The sequence below is a fragment of the Dysidea avara genome, chromosome 9 (assembly GCF_963678975.1).
Source record: "Dysidea avara chromosome 9, odDysAvar1.4, whole genome shotgun sequence".
NCBI classification, from domain to species: Eukaryota; Metazoa; Porifera; class Demospongiae; order Dictyoceratida; family Dysideidae; genus Dysidea; species Dysidea avara.
The window spans coordinates 23,054,634-23,072,367 of NC_089280.1; the positions used below are offsets into that span (position 1 = coordinate 23,054,634).

The 17,734-nt window shown below is 37.8% G+C and overlaps 2 protein-coding genes across 2 annotated transcripts; both read right to left on the reverse strand.

Moving 5' to 3' along the window:
* Positions 1–5,566: 5,566 nt before the first annotated feature.
* On the reverse strand, positions 5,567–15,257 carry LOC136266713 (uncharacterized). The gene is made up of 16 exons (XM_066061719.1): positions 14,676–15,257; positions 14,110–14,567; positions 13,798–14,055; positions 12,079–13,743; positions 11,959–12,026; positions 9,632–9,689; positions 9,459–9,580; positions 8,734–8,860; positions 8,481–8,554; positions 7,930–8,194; positions 7,715–7,882; positions 7,616–7,661; positions 6,650–6,846; positions 6,497–6,593; positions 5,774–6,046; positions 5,567–5,713 (listed from the first exon to the last, which is right to left on the reverse strand). The coding sequence occupies exons 1-16, from the start codon at positions 15,121–15,123 to the stop codon at positions 5,706–5,708; spliced, it is 4,332 nt and encodes a 1,443-aa protein (XP_065917791.1). The 5' UTR covers positions 15,124–15,257; the 3' UTR covers positions 5,567–5,705.
* Positions 15,258–15,438: 181 nt separating this feature from the next.
* Positions 15,439–17,640, reverse strand: LOC136266714 (E3 ubiquitin-protein ligase TRIM45-like). Its single transcript, XM_066061720.1, has 2 exons — positions 17,432–17,640; positions 15,439–17,019 (listed from the first exon to the last, which is right to left on the reverse strand). Exons 1-2 carry the CDS (start codon positions 17,602–17,604, stop codon positions 15,633–15,635), a joined length of 1,560 nt encoding a protein of 519 aa, XP_065917792.1. The 5' UTR covers positions 17,605–17,640; the 3' UTR covers positions 15,439–15,632.
* Between the last annotated feature and the right edge of the window lie 94 nt (positions 17,641–17,734).

Consider the following 17,734-nt stretch of genomic DNA (forward strand, 5'->3'; position numbering starts at 1 on the left):
CAGGATTTATATTAAGGCTTAATTATTTGTATTCAATAAGCCACTGGAAGTACCATATTATATCCCACCTATTTCACAGTGTTTGCTTGTTTGCGAAGTATCTATACACCTGGTAGCTTGATAATTTTATCGTTGAACCAGCTGTTCATTATGTAGCAGAACTTTGTAGATGTTGACTGTTCTAGCAGCATTAGTCTTTCAAATTACCACATTCAATAAATGAGTCCTGCAAATATAAGTTTGACCATACAGCACAGATTAGTTTTAAGAAGAGCTTGATTCTTTTCCTTGCTATTTTCATCTTTCTGCTATAACTATGATACATTTGTTGTACCATAAGCAAACAATTGATGAAATGTACTCTACTAGCTTTTAATATAGCAAATACTTCGTTAAATTTCTGAGGGGGTAAATGCTCCTGGGCTGTATGCTTAATCTAGAGGTTCCATCTATGAAAATACGCACATGCTTGAGGAGTATGCATATGGATTTCTCTGTGGGGCACAACACAGCCTTGGGATACTTGTGGTGGTGGATTATTACATGCTTTATGTGATTGTGGTTCAACTACATGTAAAAAAGCACAGTGGATAATTGCTTATCTTTGTGGCAACAGTACTGCCCGACTGCTCTAATAGAGTAATTGTGAACAAAACACAAAAATATAGACATGTGTTGAGCATTTTAGATTTACTAACATAATTTAATGCCACTTGAAACACTCTAGATTATTGTAAAGTCTCAATATTACCATTTAAAACACCGAAATTGCAAAACAAGCATTTTGCTAAGCCTTGAATGGCTTCCCACAAGCCGTGCCTGAGGCAGATCCTATCAAAATTTAATATTATGTGGTAAGGAACTCACAGAAAAAATTGGTGCTTTTGTCAGTTGTGTCCACATTCTTTTGCTAAGCCTTGTAATCAGTGATTGGGTGAAATCCTGTCATTGATCTCATTAGTTTCTCACAACTGATATATTTTTCCCAGTCAGTCTGTTGGTCATAACATCGTATTGATAATCATGCATGTCACTGCAATAGTTTAGTTCCAAGTTTTCTAAAGACTTTTTCTTTTCTTATATTAATGGTACACAGGGGCATATTATGGGGAATTCTTAAGGTTCCGGAAATCCCCTTTGAAATTTAAACTTGTATAGGCTTGTAGCAGGATTACTAAACCATTATAATTTGGCTGCACAAATATACAGAAAAATAGGAATAGATCTAGAGCAGAGCAGTATAGCTACGTATAGTGTGAAAGGAAACTTACTTCCTTACAGGAGAACAAGAGTACTAGTATAAATTTAACTACGTACAAAGAAAAACATTAATGAATATTGTGAGAGATATTCTAATAGAGCAGTCCTGTTTTCCAATAAAGCAGTAAAAACTCCTCTAATAGAACATTGAAAATGGTAAACGGGTATATTAAAACATAATCTAAATGCAAAACTAGCTTGAAACATTAATTTTAGTACCTAAATGAAAAGTTTTGAGTTTTGATTGGAGGACCACAACAGTATGCTGACTAGCCATAAGCCATTATTGATCATAATAAAATGGTTTGTATTATAAACTAGTAAATTTTAAGACCCTTGCATCAATAACTCACTATAGCAAATCTGGAAACCACCTTGTAAAAATCGTGGATGCACCCCTGGTACAATACTTGGTAGTAATGTGTTTGACTTTCCATGACTGAAATCAACAAACTTTTATCATAACAATTGTAGACTGGTTACCTTCACAATAACGATACATTATGTTGGTTTAACTCTCCAACTTATAATTATGACTTTTCCTCCAATCTGAAAAATGTAACTATAGAGGTAGACTTTTAGTCATGATTACTGAGACACTGACCTAATCAGCAGTATCAATATTTAGTCTATATACCCTGGACACATTTTTCTTGTAGAGTGACCATATACCCTGTAATGCTGAGTTTCTTTCAACTAATGGAAAATTTACTTCACAGCTATCCAGTTTGTTAGGTTTAGCACAGAATTTAGTCACACATTTCCAGCAAACATCATAACTAGCTTAGCACTAGTAGCAAAATTAAATATAGCAACTTACCAGTACAATTTTTGATAAATCTTCTCCTGTCACCAACTTGTAGGGAATATAGTTACTTGCGTCTGTTGGAGTTTGGATAGTTTTACAATTCCATCAGGATATTCTCTGTATGCGTTGTCCATTCCAACACTGCCAGTGTCATATCATTCACTCCTAAGATATGATGCAATTCTATTATATCTTGTGCTTGATACTTTTCTGAAAGTGTGCATGTTTCAATACTTAACCTAAATTTTTTCATTAACTCTTGCTGCTAATATAATATTATGCAATTATACAGCAACCAGACTATCGCCCTTTTTGAAGCTATATACAAGCAGGGATCTCCAATTGTTTGACTAGCTGTCCTAGGAGAAGTTCCAACCAGTGGCGTAGCTACCATTGAGGCAACCGAGGCAGCTGCCTCGGTAAAAATGCTCAACAACAGGCTGAGCAGGCCTGAGTTTTGGCACCCCGGATTTTCTACTCAGACGTTACTAGACAGCAGTACTGTACCCCAGTAGCTGAAAAGTGATCCAGCACCATGAAAGGCACCATGTCACCATAGGCTCCAGCCCTGCTTAGTACTACAGCCATAGATTCTATTTTGTGTCAATTGTGTGGCTTGAATTTGTAAAAGATATAGATACTCTAATAGAGCAGTCATTGTAATATACTCTAATAGAGCATTCAATACAGATTATAGCCACTGTTCTCATTACACTGCTTGATCATTTCTATTCATGTAAATTGTCTTTACATTACTTTTCAAATATTCCAATGAGATAACTGCATGGCATTGAGCTAATTGATCATGTATATCATGCATTAGCAGTTACAATCTAAAAGAATAACCTGCTCCACATGCCTTTTAGCATATACAAAATTTTCCTTGAGGGAGCATTCCCCCAGACTTCCTAGCTTGTCATGCTTAGCACATGCAGTTGAGCATCACATGAAAGAGACAATTATCTCAGGCTTAAACATCACATCAGATCAATAAAAAGTAGTGTGCATGACTATGACAGTTCATGGATGCAGTTCATGAATGGCCTGACCGCTCAAAATATCTCCGGAGTAAGTTGTGTTGCATGCAATTAAACTAGTCTAATAATTGAAGCATGGTATACTGTATGCTGGAGCATTACTTATGACATGTAGAAAAATTCCCAGAGTCTTCTGAAATGGTTCAGTTCCTTTATCCAACCTGCCAATGCTGTACCACTCATGCTTAAAAGTATTTGTGAATCAATTGAGTCAGAAATAGACCCTCTCAATTTGGCCAATGTATAAACTTTGCCTCGGTAAAAATTTTTTCCTGGCTACGCCACTGCCAACATCTAGCTATAGGATTCTGTTTCAAGCCATAATAATATTAGTATACAATATTGTAGTTCACATATATACCCAAGTACTCTTTTTCATTTTCAGCATACACTATTCAGGTTGTTTCATGTAAATATTTAGCTATTAATTCAGAAACGTTACTTTAATCAATACTGTTCTGCAAGTGCTATCACCACTTCAGTATACATACATACAGACTCAAATCTGACAACAGTTGATAATGCTTCATCTAATAATTATTGCTGGGAATGTATATCCCTGCACAACAAGTCAAACCAGGTTCAAATCTCTACTAGCAACTCTAGAACTGCTAATTTGGCATTTATTTACTACTATTAATTTTTGTTATAGGGTTGGGCAATGTATTGATACATTGTTGCTATTGTGATGAGATGATAACTGTACTGAGGCTATTTTTACCAAATTGTGATATATCATATTGCTTACAAAATAAAATACCATTAATCTAACTGCCTCACAAATGTAGCAAATCACAAGCTATATTCAGTGCCAATAGCTTAATAATTGTTTATGGGATGGATATAACAATACAACCCATAGCAAAACTTGTACATATGAATATAACATGATTTTTCTAATGAGCATATAATATTGTGACAATACTGATTATTGTGATAAATACTTCCATATTGTGGTGCACTTTTCTTAATATCACTCAACCCTATTACATTGGGTCTACAAGTATATTCCACACTTATGAGCGTCATAAATAATTTCTGATACCATTGCTTCTATACCACTAATCTGTGCCTATGTCAGTGCTTCCTTATAGATATCGAATAATTTGTATGTTACAGAGTACTTCACTGATTTTATGACAATGGCAATCTTCCACTATAAGTAAATGATAGATTATTGTTGGGAGGATGTTATACAGCTATAACAAGCAAGTTGCTATCTTCAAGGTCAATCTTGCAGGATACAATTTTACTGTCATTCGTTATAATTTATTAACCACCAGAATGACCTATTACAGGAGCTTATGAACCGCTGAAGGTGGTGAACTGCTTTCGGCAGTTCATAAGCTCCGGTGTAGACATTTCATTATTGTTAATGTCATCTGACAGCCAAGAGTTAATACCACTAATAAAATCTGGGTTGTTGGATGATAATAGGTGGAATTTAATACTTTGACAATTTGTCACAATCATGCAGCGTACATGTACTTGGTGGGTATATAATTAATTTATATTTTGAAGCATTAGAATCGTGAGCATGAACAAGGTTACTCCGTATGGGGTGTCTATTAGTTATGGTTACTCTAATAATAGAGCAGTCACTTACTCTAATACAGCAGTCAAGAAACGCTAATGTACTCTAATAAAACAGTCAGTTCTTGATCATAATCTTGATTTAGAATAAAAGCATAATTTTATGCACACTACTGTTTTCTTGCATTATTTTAGATAGCTAATTTTAGCTATCCAGTTGATAAAAATAATATGTCATTCTGCACTGTTTTTTTTTGAGTATTGGAGGATGAGAAACTTTTAAGTTTATACATCTGGTCTAATGGGCTCAATTTATCAGTTCTACTCAAAAGAATAACAGGTCATCTTCAGAGCATATTATTAGTATAATTGGCTCAAGCCTAATATTACAATTATAGCTATCCCTAATTAACAATGAATAAACACTTTCCTATTTTTATTGTGTGCTCTATATCAGTACAGTTGTCTTTTGAAGCATTACACATTGCATACCCTGTCCATGTAGCATCGCTATCCACATGATGCACTCAGTAATGGAATAATTATATATCTAGTTAGCATGACATGTACAGATGTACATTAGTAACATTACAGCAAAACGCATGTACTGATACTAACTCCATCTTAGAACAAATTTTTTGAAGTACAGCATAGCCTGAGGCAAAACTAGATTATACTGTAGTGATAGTAGTAGTTCATTGCTGTGAAAATTTGAATAATGGTCCCAAGACGGAGTAAAGACAGAGCAATACGGAATAAAATACGGAGATAGTATCAACAGATGGGGTCTAGCTCAAGGAATTGCAGGATCACTACTGTACAGTACTATCCAGTGTATGTTGTTTACTTTCCAAGGAAATATAATCTAGATCAGTTTCTCTGCATATCACACCCACTAACAATAACTGTCCCTGCCCACATTACATGGTTGTAAATAATACACAGGCAGATCTTTATTATCAATTTAACAATATAAATATAATATATTATTCAACCAATCATATTTACATAATTCATTCTGATAAAACCACAATAGAGTTTATATAGGATTAAAAAAATCATTTGTTTCATTTTCCTATGGAAAAGTACGTAAATACACATTATAATTATCTTGGAGTCTAATGCATTAACTTACCGAATACACTTTTAGCTATTTCAGCTGCTTTGCTACCAGCTTCAAGAACCATTTTCTCCTCTTGTCTGCGGTGCTCAGCTAAGTGATTGTGCTCATTGCTAATATCACAAGTTTCTTCCTCATCCTCCTCTTCAGGCAGGTCACACAACTCATCTCTTTTAAACTGTAATTGTGGTGACTCCTCTTTCTGTTCAGTAGTATCAATGGAAGTATCGTTAGTACTATCAGTTTTCTTGTCTTGTATTTCTTTATTCACTTTATCTCCAAATTGTTCTGTAAATGACAATGAACCACAGCAACATAATAACTGATACATAATAGCAATGAGACACATCTCAATGTCAATAATGATAGAGAAATAGTTGGAGAACTACGGTCAAATGGCATAAAGAGACAAACCAACAAATACAAACCGATGGCTGGACATACTATACAGTAGACCCTCGGTTATCCAACCCTTGTCTGTCTGTACCCTTGTTTATCCAAAATCGGAAATGACTGTCCTATTAGGGCATTTTGAGTACAAGTGTATGTTCTATTAGAGCATTTGAACAGAGTGCGTGTATATAAATGTAAGGGCTTCAGTTATCCAAACTATTCACTTATCTGAACACTTCCAGAGACACTTTGGCATTCAGATAACTGAGTCTACTGTACTTTGTATACATGGACCCAACGTCAGATATGACTGTGACAAAAACATTACCAGATAGGGTGACATACTTTCTCGTTGCTGCCAAGTTAATCTGGCCACTGTTGATGCATCTTTTATAAGATCATCTTCCTTGTGCCTTGGGGGAGATTGCCCAACAGCAGACTCCTTTGTATAAAATTCATATTAAATACACTAGTGTTTAGAATTATCATTTAATATACCTTGTTGTCATGGTCACTGTTGACATCATCACTAAATACATCATCACTGTTTAGGTCACTCTGTGATGTTGTGACATCATCAGATGGTGGTGGTGATAGACTACTACGTCCACTGCTACTGCTCATGCTCCGTGGTGTATTGCCAACTGTGTGTCGTCGTATCAGTGGCATCTTTGACCCTTTCCCAACTGGTCCATCTATAATCATACTATTGTAATTTCTGCATGTTAAGAGAACTGAAGGTCTTCGAAAAAGTTTTGTTCACATACTAAAGTACAGTAAAACGTGGTCATCTTTGGGCCATCCATACTAAACAGGGGCTACATTAGCATTATTTTGCATGTCTGTGACCCACTGAGCAAAAACTTGCCACTTTCGCAAAATTTTATTTTGCAATAAAAATGTATTGAAATACACTGGGCAAAATTATGCATGTTACATAAAAGTTTATGCATGTTTTAATTGCTTTGGTATGCACACTGAAATCAATAAAACCTATACACCATCAGATTTGCCTTTTCATGGGGAGTAAGGCACGTGAGTTATAGGCACTTATTTATGATGTAAGTTTACCATCGTCATTTCATTGTTGCAATAACCTTCTTCTTTGTCCGCATGGAGATGTACGGGAAAAACTATACCTTGATTGATTTGTCAGTTTATGGTGAAGTCAAACCCAATCTTCGTAGCTTGTTTCAGTCATGAGTTATGATTAATTAAACAAGTGCCTGTATTTTATTTGCCATATTGTTGCTGTACAAATTGACTGTTCCAACTGTCTAGCGCTACAACTCCAAGACTATTCTCACAAAAGTGTGGCTGTCCATTCCTTCGTTACTGCAGATAACAGAGAAGCAATTCAAGGAATATGCAAAAATGACCAGTTTTTGATCAGCTTGTCACATTTGTCTAGTTTAAAACCTTACAAAAAATACACTTCACTCTACACATAATAACACGCCATACCTAAAGATGATAAGAAAGGTTGAGGTTTGTAGTCATCTTCACTTGGCTGCAGTGGAATGAAAGTTATGCAACTTCGTTTAATGACAAACCATCCTGTACCTTGTCTTGTTCAATGTCATACAACTCTGCCTCCAGTTTTGGCTTCCAGTGTTGTTCTGGCTTAGAAAAGATATTATGTGCAAGACGCTTCCGCCAGACTCTTTTGGCTGTCCTAGCTGCCTTAATTGTTGCGATCTCCTCCACACGACCTTCACTAAGCTCTGGTAGCTAATATCCACAATAAATACTACACAGAAATTACAAAGGAAGCTTACTGGTTCTGGACTAGGGCTGCTCAGTGAGTCCTCTCTTTCACTACCAGACTGTGATGGCCGGTACTTTGAGTGTAAAGAACGTCGTTGCTTCTGATGGTGGGCAGCCTGAGCTACTGACTCAGTCGCCATGTTGACAACTCGTGAGGTGTATGACTCTCGTCGTGACAGCTTGGCTCTCTGCTGCCGACGTAATCTCTCCATTACTGTAGGCTTTTGAGGTTCAGGCAACTCAATTTGAAGTGACCATATCATGTTGTTCACAATACTATGTATGGACAATAAGAATGCAACATTAACAAATGAATAACTGACTCTTAAGTTTTGGCCAGTCTGCTGCATATTGCGTAGGCCAAATGGTTCATATTTTATTGGTAAATGATAGCAAAAAATCACGCAACAATTATGTGTAATTCAAAATATTCTCTATCACACTACATTTACCATGACCATACAGTACAGTATGGTTTAAACTTTCTGGTTTGGGTAACATGCTGTCTATTAGAAAAGGCCACTTTTGTTTGCACAATATAAGGTATCTACCTAACACTTACTCAAGATGCTTTTCGATAACTGCTAGTGATATGGTGAGCTGATGGTCAATGGGAACAACAATGAAATCATCAATCTGTATACAAGCAGAACATGACAGCTGAATGAACAGTTGGTTGCGTGACTATTTTGACAATAAAGTTCTAAACAGTTAAAAGCAAAGAGCAAACATATGACTCACAATAATATATAATTAACACACATACATAAAAACAAAACCTAAAACTACATACTATAATAGTTTATCAGGCTAACCTCCATCCACCCAGCTCTGATAAGGAAGTCTTGACAGCAGGGATAGTCCCAGACTTTAGAGCTGAAGTGTTCACTTGAAATACGAACACGTCGATAATTGTCATCATCTGGAAACTGTTCCACATTGCTATGTAAAAAGAATATCCAATAAATGTCAACACAAATACCACAAATATAAGGACATGTGCACACAGTGTACAAGACCACATGTTTATCTGCAGTGGACCCACTCAGAATAAATTTAAAAACAAGTACATGGAATGTTCCAACTTCTAGGCACTAAATGATCACAGCATAAAAGTGTAGGCTTTTGTAAAGCACTGACAAGTAAACATATCTGTCTGAAAACTTAGTTTTGTCCACCTTTGGCGGCTCGTAAGCTCCTAGTTTAACATTACTTTGTCAGGACTGAAATATTAGGGCATCATATCCAAATTTTAACAGGTCTGTGCAAAAACCACTTATATCTCCAAAACAGGATAACCTTTGCATAATAGTGATAGTAAAAACAAACTGTGCATAAACGGTGTCAAACAGTCTTAACTACATACTTATTCTGTTGCGTCTGAGTTATACAACCTTGCACACACACACATAATTATAATTAAGCCATTACCATAGCAACCAAAAATGTCAAAGTGTCAAATATTTTGACATTGAACACATTATGGTTAAGCAAGAAAATTTCAGTCCAATTTTAATAGTCACTGATGCAGTGAACATACTTGGAAATGGTGTGTAGTATTTCTAGTGCTGTTTTAGACACAACAATGTCATATCCCTTCCGTAGTCTCTCCAGACATTTGCTGAGTGATGCCCTCACTTTGGCCAACCACAACGGCTCTACCTACCAGCACAGTAGGATAATTTTATGGCTATAAAACACTGCAGTATTTACCTTAACAACTGATAGTTCTTCTTCATGTAGAGCAGTCAAGCTCCCACGTCTCTTGCGCCTAAAACAAAAACAAAATGAGTCTATTAAATATTACGTTACATAAATACTGTATGTTGTACAAGTAGAACAAACTGCACTGAACACAATATGTGGTCTGAGCATGTAGCATAAAATTAGATACATCTACTATTACAAAAATGTACACATTAATTCACTTCATTAACTTTTGGCTAAACATAGAAATGATATTGACAATGTGTTGAGTACAATTTCCGAGTTATCCATTATGTAATGCAATGGAGTGGAACCTCTCTTTTGAAACAATTCTCATGGCATTAGAAATTTAATATATACTTCTCATAACTTTGTACAATCATGTATGCATGTGGAAGTCTATCCTGTGTTTAAATGGTGGTGGCTCCCATGCAGCTTGGGTAGCTACATGTCAATATCAATTGTAGGGATGGTTGCACATGGCCACGTACCATTATTAATTTGATTCCGTGCCAAGAACCATCAATAAAATGCAACCACAATATTCATATGTTCACCCATATTTTGCTCAAAATTAAATATTTTAACTCTCTGCTACGGCACAAAGAAGCTAACTGCTATGCAAACTTTTCAATTTGGCTGATTAAATTGATACAAGTTCTTCTGGAAAACAATATTTGCCTCTACTGTAAATGTACAATTTATTTTGAAGACAATATAGTAGAACTTTTAACATGCACTCTCCACATGACACGTAATCTACTGACAGATACGTATGGATAACTGTTCATGGATATCATGTGGTATACTGATGGTACAGATGTAAAGTACCAGTATGTTTACTTGTATAATAATATGATTTTACCATTTACACTTTGAACAAGTTTGACACATAGTACAAAAGACTTTCATGGAAGGAACTCTCTTGGTAGTTTACCCACAGTTTGACTAATTTAATGAGCTGAGTTTCTCAGATGGTTTCTGTTCATCAAATAAACAGTGGGATGCACACATGTACACCCATACATACAGTACCACCCTCCACAGTGCAAACCCACATACAGAGTATGCTACATACATGCTCATGTGAACAAACACGCAGACACACATTAATTTAAGGGTATGCACATGGTGTGACAAAGTGGAAGGTACCTCAGTACGGAAGTACAGTACATGAAGGTTAAATTTAAGCAGAGTACCATAAAGTATATGAGTGCTGTACTTAGAGCAAACTAGTGCTTGGCTGCATGTTTGGTAAGTTGCCGAGTATGCAACTTTCATCTCAGTCCCTATTTATTTTTTAAAGTGTGTAAAGGAAGTTGTTTTCTGCCCAACACTGTGTTGGTCAATTAGCAATACAACATCCGCCATTAGTTTGTGTATTACGTACTAAGCTGTGTGCTGTATATAAGGAGTAAACTACTACGAACATATCTTTCAGAGCCAGAATAAAGATGCGGCCAGAAGACTGCAAGATAAATTGACTATCAAAATAACAGTATCAGCTATATGTAGGCTGTAAGTCGTATGTACTTTAATGTTAATGCATGATAGTAGTGTATCGAAAAGTGTACCCAAAACAGTTATTCATCTCTGACTTGTTTGTTTTGTGTCAGTTATTACACTCTTCACAGTATGAAATTACAATATATAATTACAAGGGAGGGTACTCCAATCACCGTTGTCAACTTGTAACCCAATCAGGTATTACATAGTAAATACCCAACTCAGCTGAAATACCTTCCAACTATTGTTACACCCATGTGCACATCTCACATGACTACACCAATATGATGGAACCTCTCACAAAGGACTCTCAGAGGTCTCCAAGGACAAAATATTACGTTTTACCTCCGAAAGAGGACATGTCTGTATTGCAATGAAAAGGTCCCAAACTGTCCCTTACCAAGAGGTTCCACCATAACAACTAACATGTTACAGAAAAACCACATGGTAAAATAATTACAGTAGCACAAACGCAATTTTAAACTATTTGGTGATGAGAAGACCCACACCAAAATGTTTTGATTTTACAAAAATTTGAAGTCACCAATTGTTTTCACCTTTACAACAGTTTCCCTCGTCTATTGAGTACCATTAATACTCACACAATACTAAATTGATAATTTCATGTAAAAACCCATTGTCTTATTATTGGCTACAAGATAAACAACTGGCACTATTGGCAAGTAAGCATTCAATTCTCTTGATAAATGGTGTACAAAGCAGCAAAGATATAAACAGGCTATACCAAAACTATTAATATTATTAACAATATCATGGCACGTCGTAATGACGCATGCAAATTATCTAGTAGATAAAAGATGCCTGACTGGTTGTTGGATGATAGTGCTGCTTGATGTCTGGCCATCATCGTTCCACCCCCATCGCTGCTGTCATCCTGAAAGAGAACACAATAAAATGGTGTGGTTAAATGAGACAAGTTAACTTACCGTTGATGGTTCTAGTCTATCGATGAGTGATTGTATTCTAATGGCATCCTCAGGTACTTCACTGCTGGATGTAGTCGCTTCGTTCTCCCATAATAGGCCATCTAACTGATCTGGCGAAACCTGTTTAATGGGTAAATCTTGCTGTACAGGTGTAATAGCTCTCTCTTGAGTAGTTTCCATTGGTGACATAGGTGTAGGTTCATCTGTGGTGGAAGTAACTAATTGCTGGGTGGGTGTGGCTGCTTTAGTAGGTGTGGCTTGCTGCAATGTAAGTGTACTATTGTCCTCCTTATCAAGGGTGTGATAAGATCCTTCATCTTTGTCACTACCACCGTCTGGAAAATCTTTGGGGCTATAGCTACCGCTAGTAGTGTGTTTGAATGATGCTACAACTGCTGCTACCGGTTCTCTCAACCATTTCAAAAACGAATGTTTCTCCTGTGAAGCAGTCTGTTTTGGCTGATCTTGCTTTTTAGCAGAAGTCACTTTTTCATTAGCTGTTTTATCTACATTTTTTTTATCAGAAGATTGGTGGTTTAGTTTATGGTGCTTGTCGGAGTGCTGTTTAGAATAAGCAATGGATGATGGAGAACTGGATTGTTGCTGACTCTTGAGGTCGGAAAAGGAGGCAGATTTTGGCACTCTCATACCTGACAAGTCAACAGTGCCAACTGTGGAACGTCTAGCAACTTCTTTCTTTGGAGATGAATTCCATCCAGCATTTATAAACTTTTTCTCCAGCGATGCCTTCATTTCCAGCACATTTACCTCCCTTGGTGGTGGCGAAGGATCTCTACTTTGTACTGGGAAAGAATGGTTGACTACTGGAGAACACTTGTGAACCATTGGAGGTTTGCTCTCACTGGGTGCTGGCGAGTTTTGTAAATCAGGCTTACTACCTGGTACAACTGGTTTTTGTGTACTAGGTTTGTTGAGTATAGTATCTTTATGTGTTGAGCTATCTTCAGCTGTCACTTTAGTATGAGATAGCAATGTCACGGGGTTGCCTTTTGCTTGAAGTTTAGTAGCACTCTTTTTGTGTGTGATCTTGTGCACACGTGAGTCATTTGAGAAAGTGATTGTGGGTTTAGGTTTCAGTGCAGGGCGGAACAATGATCTCCCTTCAGATTTAACATTTCTCAGTTTAGGTTTAGATTTGGGTGAGTGAGTTTTAGTAAAAGGAGGAGGGGTACAGGCTGCACTAGTTTGTACAGTGTCTGTAAGAGTGTCAACTATTCTTGGCTTCTTTGCAGGCTCTATTGAAACTGGTTGCAATCTTTCTTGCACCACAGAATCATCTTTGCTCCTCTTTCTATCACTGGCTTCAGCCATCGGAGCAGGTGGTCTCTTCTCAGCAGATCTGAGCTGTGGTGTTCTTGGCATGTTCTTTATAGGACCAGTCCCAACATCATAAAGACTAGACACCTCTGCAAGAGGAACAATTCCAGAAAGGTTAGGGTAACGGGTAGAGGGATTGATAGTATACGCTGCATGATTCTTATGCAGTCTTTGTGGTGTAGTCTGAGGCAGAAGCAGGTGAATAGCTTCACGCTCCTCCAACAGTTTCAAAGGATCTTCTCCAGCTCCAAACCCTTTCATCATCCAAGCTGCATCAAGTGCTCCCAAAAAGCCTCTAGCACAGCCAGATCCAGTAGGCCAAAATGGCTATACAAAAAAACAAACACTTAATATGGAGAAATTTTTATTTGTTAATCTTACCTCAAGTAGACTGTCACCTACTAAACACATGAGCAATCGTTTTCCTTCCCTTTCAACAATCCTGGCTGCATTCTCAGCAGCAAAAAGTGATGTAAAATCAAACAACGCAACATCTTCAACCCCTTTATCATTGATAACAAACTCATCAACACACAGTCTCCCTTTGGTGGAATAGTGAGCCGCCTCTTGTGCATAAGTTAACAGAGCCTTTCTACTGATGTTGGAAGAGGAGAGCAATTCAGATGGGTCATTTTTATCCTAAAAATAAGAATTTATAATAACTGTTGCAAGATTAATACTCTAAAGGCATACCTGTACTAGGACTCCTTTCTTCAACAAGCTGTGCTTCTTGGCCGTCATGACAAAGTAGTGTGTCTCATCTTTGTAATAGACTATATTCTCAAGGTCAATGCCATGTTTCTTCTTCAAGTTGTCAAAAAAGCTCTGGTTGTAGATGTAAGATACTCCACTGATCTCTTCAATTGATGCTTCATTTGTGGAATTATGGTTAACAAAGTTCACAGTGATAGCAATTGCTAGCTTAGCTCTAAACTCTTTAGTTCTGAACCCAGGTAGGCTATACTTCTTCCCATCTGCTCCAACAATAATGTCATATTGATGCTGGGAGATGTCACAAGATGGTGAGGTGTCAATCATCCACCCTTTGTCCCCAGACGGCTCTACCAAGCCACGAAACTCAACACCAGCGTACACCTTTACGCCAAGCAGTAGGCACACTTTTAACAGCATACATTGCAGAATCCTGATACCTATGGAGCATAATACTGTGTATTTATTGCCTCTACTTCACACCCATGTAAACAGTCAAGGTGTTTTATATGTGTTAATTGCATGCTATATGAGCCATGTCAACTTACTGATGTGGTCTATGGCTCCAGCACAAAATTTGGGATAGAATCTCTTTGCTCCAAGGTTTCTTAGGTCCGTGATAAGGAATGGCCATAGGTGGAGTACGTTGTTTCGTGAAAATGCTCTTCTCTTTTCCACGACGTCCACTTTAGCACCTAGTAACGCTGCCTCTACGGCAGTTCTCAGTCCCACAGGCCCAGCACCAATAACACAAACTCGTTTATTACTACACGCACGCTGTCCATCATACTCTGGAAGGCCGTATCTCTTGTCTAACAGTTTCCAAAGGTCTTGACACTTCCAAGCTGTCAGTTTCTCTTTCAGGGCGGGGTAGAGCGCTTCATAATGAGTATCCTGCAGTCCTAACTCACTGCACATGTTACGAAAACAATCAGTGACTCCTTGGAATGTGGCTGCATCGCACATCTGATTGAACCACTGTTCTGCACTAGACATTTTCCTTCTTCAGTGTGTACTAAAAGGTAGTCGATTCTTTAAGTTTAAAGTCATACCCACTTCGACCTGTTGTTTTTATACGACCTTGACTGCGTCCCCAGATGATAGCGTCATTACGTATAAAATTATAAATATTTCCTTATTAGGTAGTGTGTTACTAAGTATAGAACAGATTGATGACTAATATAGCTTTATCAATGCCTTATAAGGAAATAATCTTCAATGTAAACATTTTGCTGATATAATCGGAGTAGAGTATAACCGAATTTAGATAAAACTTCCAACAGTAGTATATTTCACAACACTTGCCAAGTGCCACTGCCATGTCATATATTCTAAATGGTCACTCTGAATGATTCTTGTAACACAAATTGTAACAGAATTACTTAATGGTGCCTAATTGAATAATGATAAATGACCTACAATAGTCTATGTACAAATTATTCAAATTTGGTGGTGATTGGTGTGATATTGATACAATAGTCTAAATATGTACAAAGATAATAATCTCAACTATGGCTTGGAAGAATAGATACTCGAAAAGGACTACCTCTAATGTGTTTACCAGCCACTAGAATACTTACTAGTAATTCTTCAGACATCCATGGGGTGTAAGTGACTTTGTACTTCCCATTACAATTGTCGGTAGTCTTTGATGTGATTTCGTCCTTCGGGCTATTGATGACAGCTATTCTGATTTCTACTGGGTCACCACCTAGCTGGCGTTGTTGTCCAAAACGGTCACAGACCACCACGAGAAATGAGGCCTCACAGTTTTGTCGTCCCGTAATCAATCCTTCCCCTTTAGCGTAAGAGTTGGCGGCTGACGGGCCCTTGGCATCAACAATCCCGTTCATTTCATATCCAGCACAGGGACCAGCCGGGGTTCCTGAACTAAATCGAATGTAGTCATCTTCAGCAGGCCTTGTGTTAACTCTTGTTAGTAACAGTTCATCAAGTTCTCTTACTTGAGGGTGTCTACTCAAGCCATCACTCAAACCTTTGTCCCTCTGGGATTTCACAAGCCTTGTGACATGATTGTAGCTTGACTTTATGTGGGTGTTGACTTCCTTAATTGTCTCTAGCTGTAGCAGTAGCATTGATTCCTTTTCACTCTTGATAGCATTAACCTGTGATAGTAATGTCTTTTTGTGCTCTTGTAATGCACACATCTGACGATCGATGTCATCACAAATCTCGGCTGACACCTTTGCAGCTTTGTTCTTCAGTCTGGCAATGGTAAGCTGTATGTTGCGGGCGGTGTCGTTGAATGATGTAATCCTACGCTGCGCCATGGTCAACAAATCTTCTAAGCCACCAGAAGTATCATAGCAAAGTGCCAATGGTTTAGTTTGGTGTGTCAAATGATGTACATTATAACACTGAGAACATACTAGCTCCATACAATCCTCACAGTATGTGGCCACTGTACATCTGGGATGTATCTTACAACAGAACAAGTTGTTGGTTGATGGGCTGGCTGGTATTGTCTGTATACCAACTACATTATGGTGAAATGTCCTTTTCTGTCTCTTGTGCGCCTCGGCACAAATATGACACAGATCAAAACAGCAATTCATACATCGTGACACAGCAGGTTCATTGGATGCACACAAGTCGCATATCAACTGGCTGTTCCTGGTTTGTAACTCGGCAAGCTCAATGAGATTTTGGATAAAGAAATTTGGCGGGAGATGGGAGATGCCGCCAACTGGTAGTTCACACCTGTTCATACAAGTGGGGCAGTTCACATAGTGAGAGTTCTCCTGTTGTTGTGCTCTGGTGTCTTCAAGACATGCAACACAAAATGTATGAAGGCAGGGAAGCAGCTTGGGCTTGTTGAAACGTTGGAGGCAGACTGAACACAACAGCTGCTTCTCTAATGGCTGCTCCATCCTGTGAAACAAATGAACAAAACAATACACCAGCAATAATGTCATAGATGTGTGTACAGATGCATACACATATAATAACACTGAGCATGACTGAGAAACTTTAATATCTGCGAAGAAACTGAACTACACAAATCAAACTGTACTACGATCATGGATCTCCTGGATGGGGGTGGGGGGATAAAAAGGTGTATGGTACTTAGTCTCGCGTAGCCAGACCACTACTTTTCTTTTTGTGTGGGCGTTTCCAAACACCCACACAAAAAGAAAAGTAGCGGCTGGCTACGCGAGACTATATGGTACTATGGTAAAACCATCGATCCTCCGGGATATCTATCGATTTTTATATCTGGGCCGACAGAGTACACATGTAAAATTTTTAAAACTTATGACGACCATAGCAGAATATGACTTACTCTATAATCGATGCTCCAAGACTGTATGAGCTATGCCTCGTCCACAGACAATGGGTTAGGCGATCTGTTCTGTTCTTCTCAGAAGCAAGAAACCGAGAAACCGCATTTAATTTGCGTTTACGCGCTAGCATGATAAGCGCCTTAGGTATAGCTAGTCTCGCACTGCTCGCCATTATATTAGTGATCCACAAAGTGCACAAAAATATAGATTGAAGCTGCAGTCACACGATAGTAAGCTTCGGGTGATTTTAAGCAAGATGAGTATACATAGCTATTGAGAAAGAATCACAGACGAAGTTTGCA

Bases quoted from the DNA above. Each gene is read 5' to 3' on its own strand.
- LOC136266714 (XM_066061720.1), bottom strand. From the start codon at position 17,604: ATGGCGAGCAGTGCGAGACTAGCTATACCTAAGGCGCTTATCATGCTA. The intron at 17,020-17,431 runs GTAAGTCATATT...TTTGTTTCACAG, and splicing joins CTTGGAGCATCGATTATAGA to GATGGAGCAGCCATTAGAGA.
- LOC136266713 (XM_066061719.1), bottom strand. From the start codon at position 15,123: ATGTCTAGTGCAGAACAGTGGTTCAATCAGATGTGCGATGCAGCCACA. The intron at 8,555-8,733 runs GTTAGCCTGATA...GCTTGTATACAG, and splicing joins TCAGAGCTGGGTGGATGGAG to ATTGATGATTTCATTGTTGT. The intron at 8,195-8,480 runs GTAAGTGTTAGG...GTCCATACATAG, and splicing joins GTTATCGAAAAGCATCTTGA to TATTGTGAACAACATGATAT.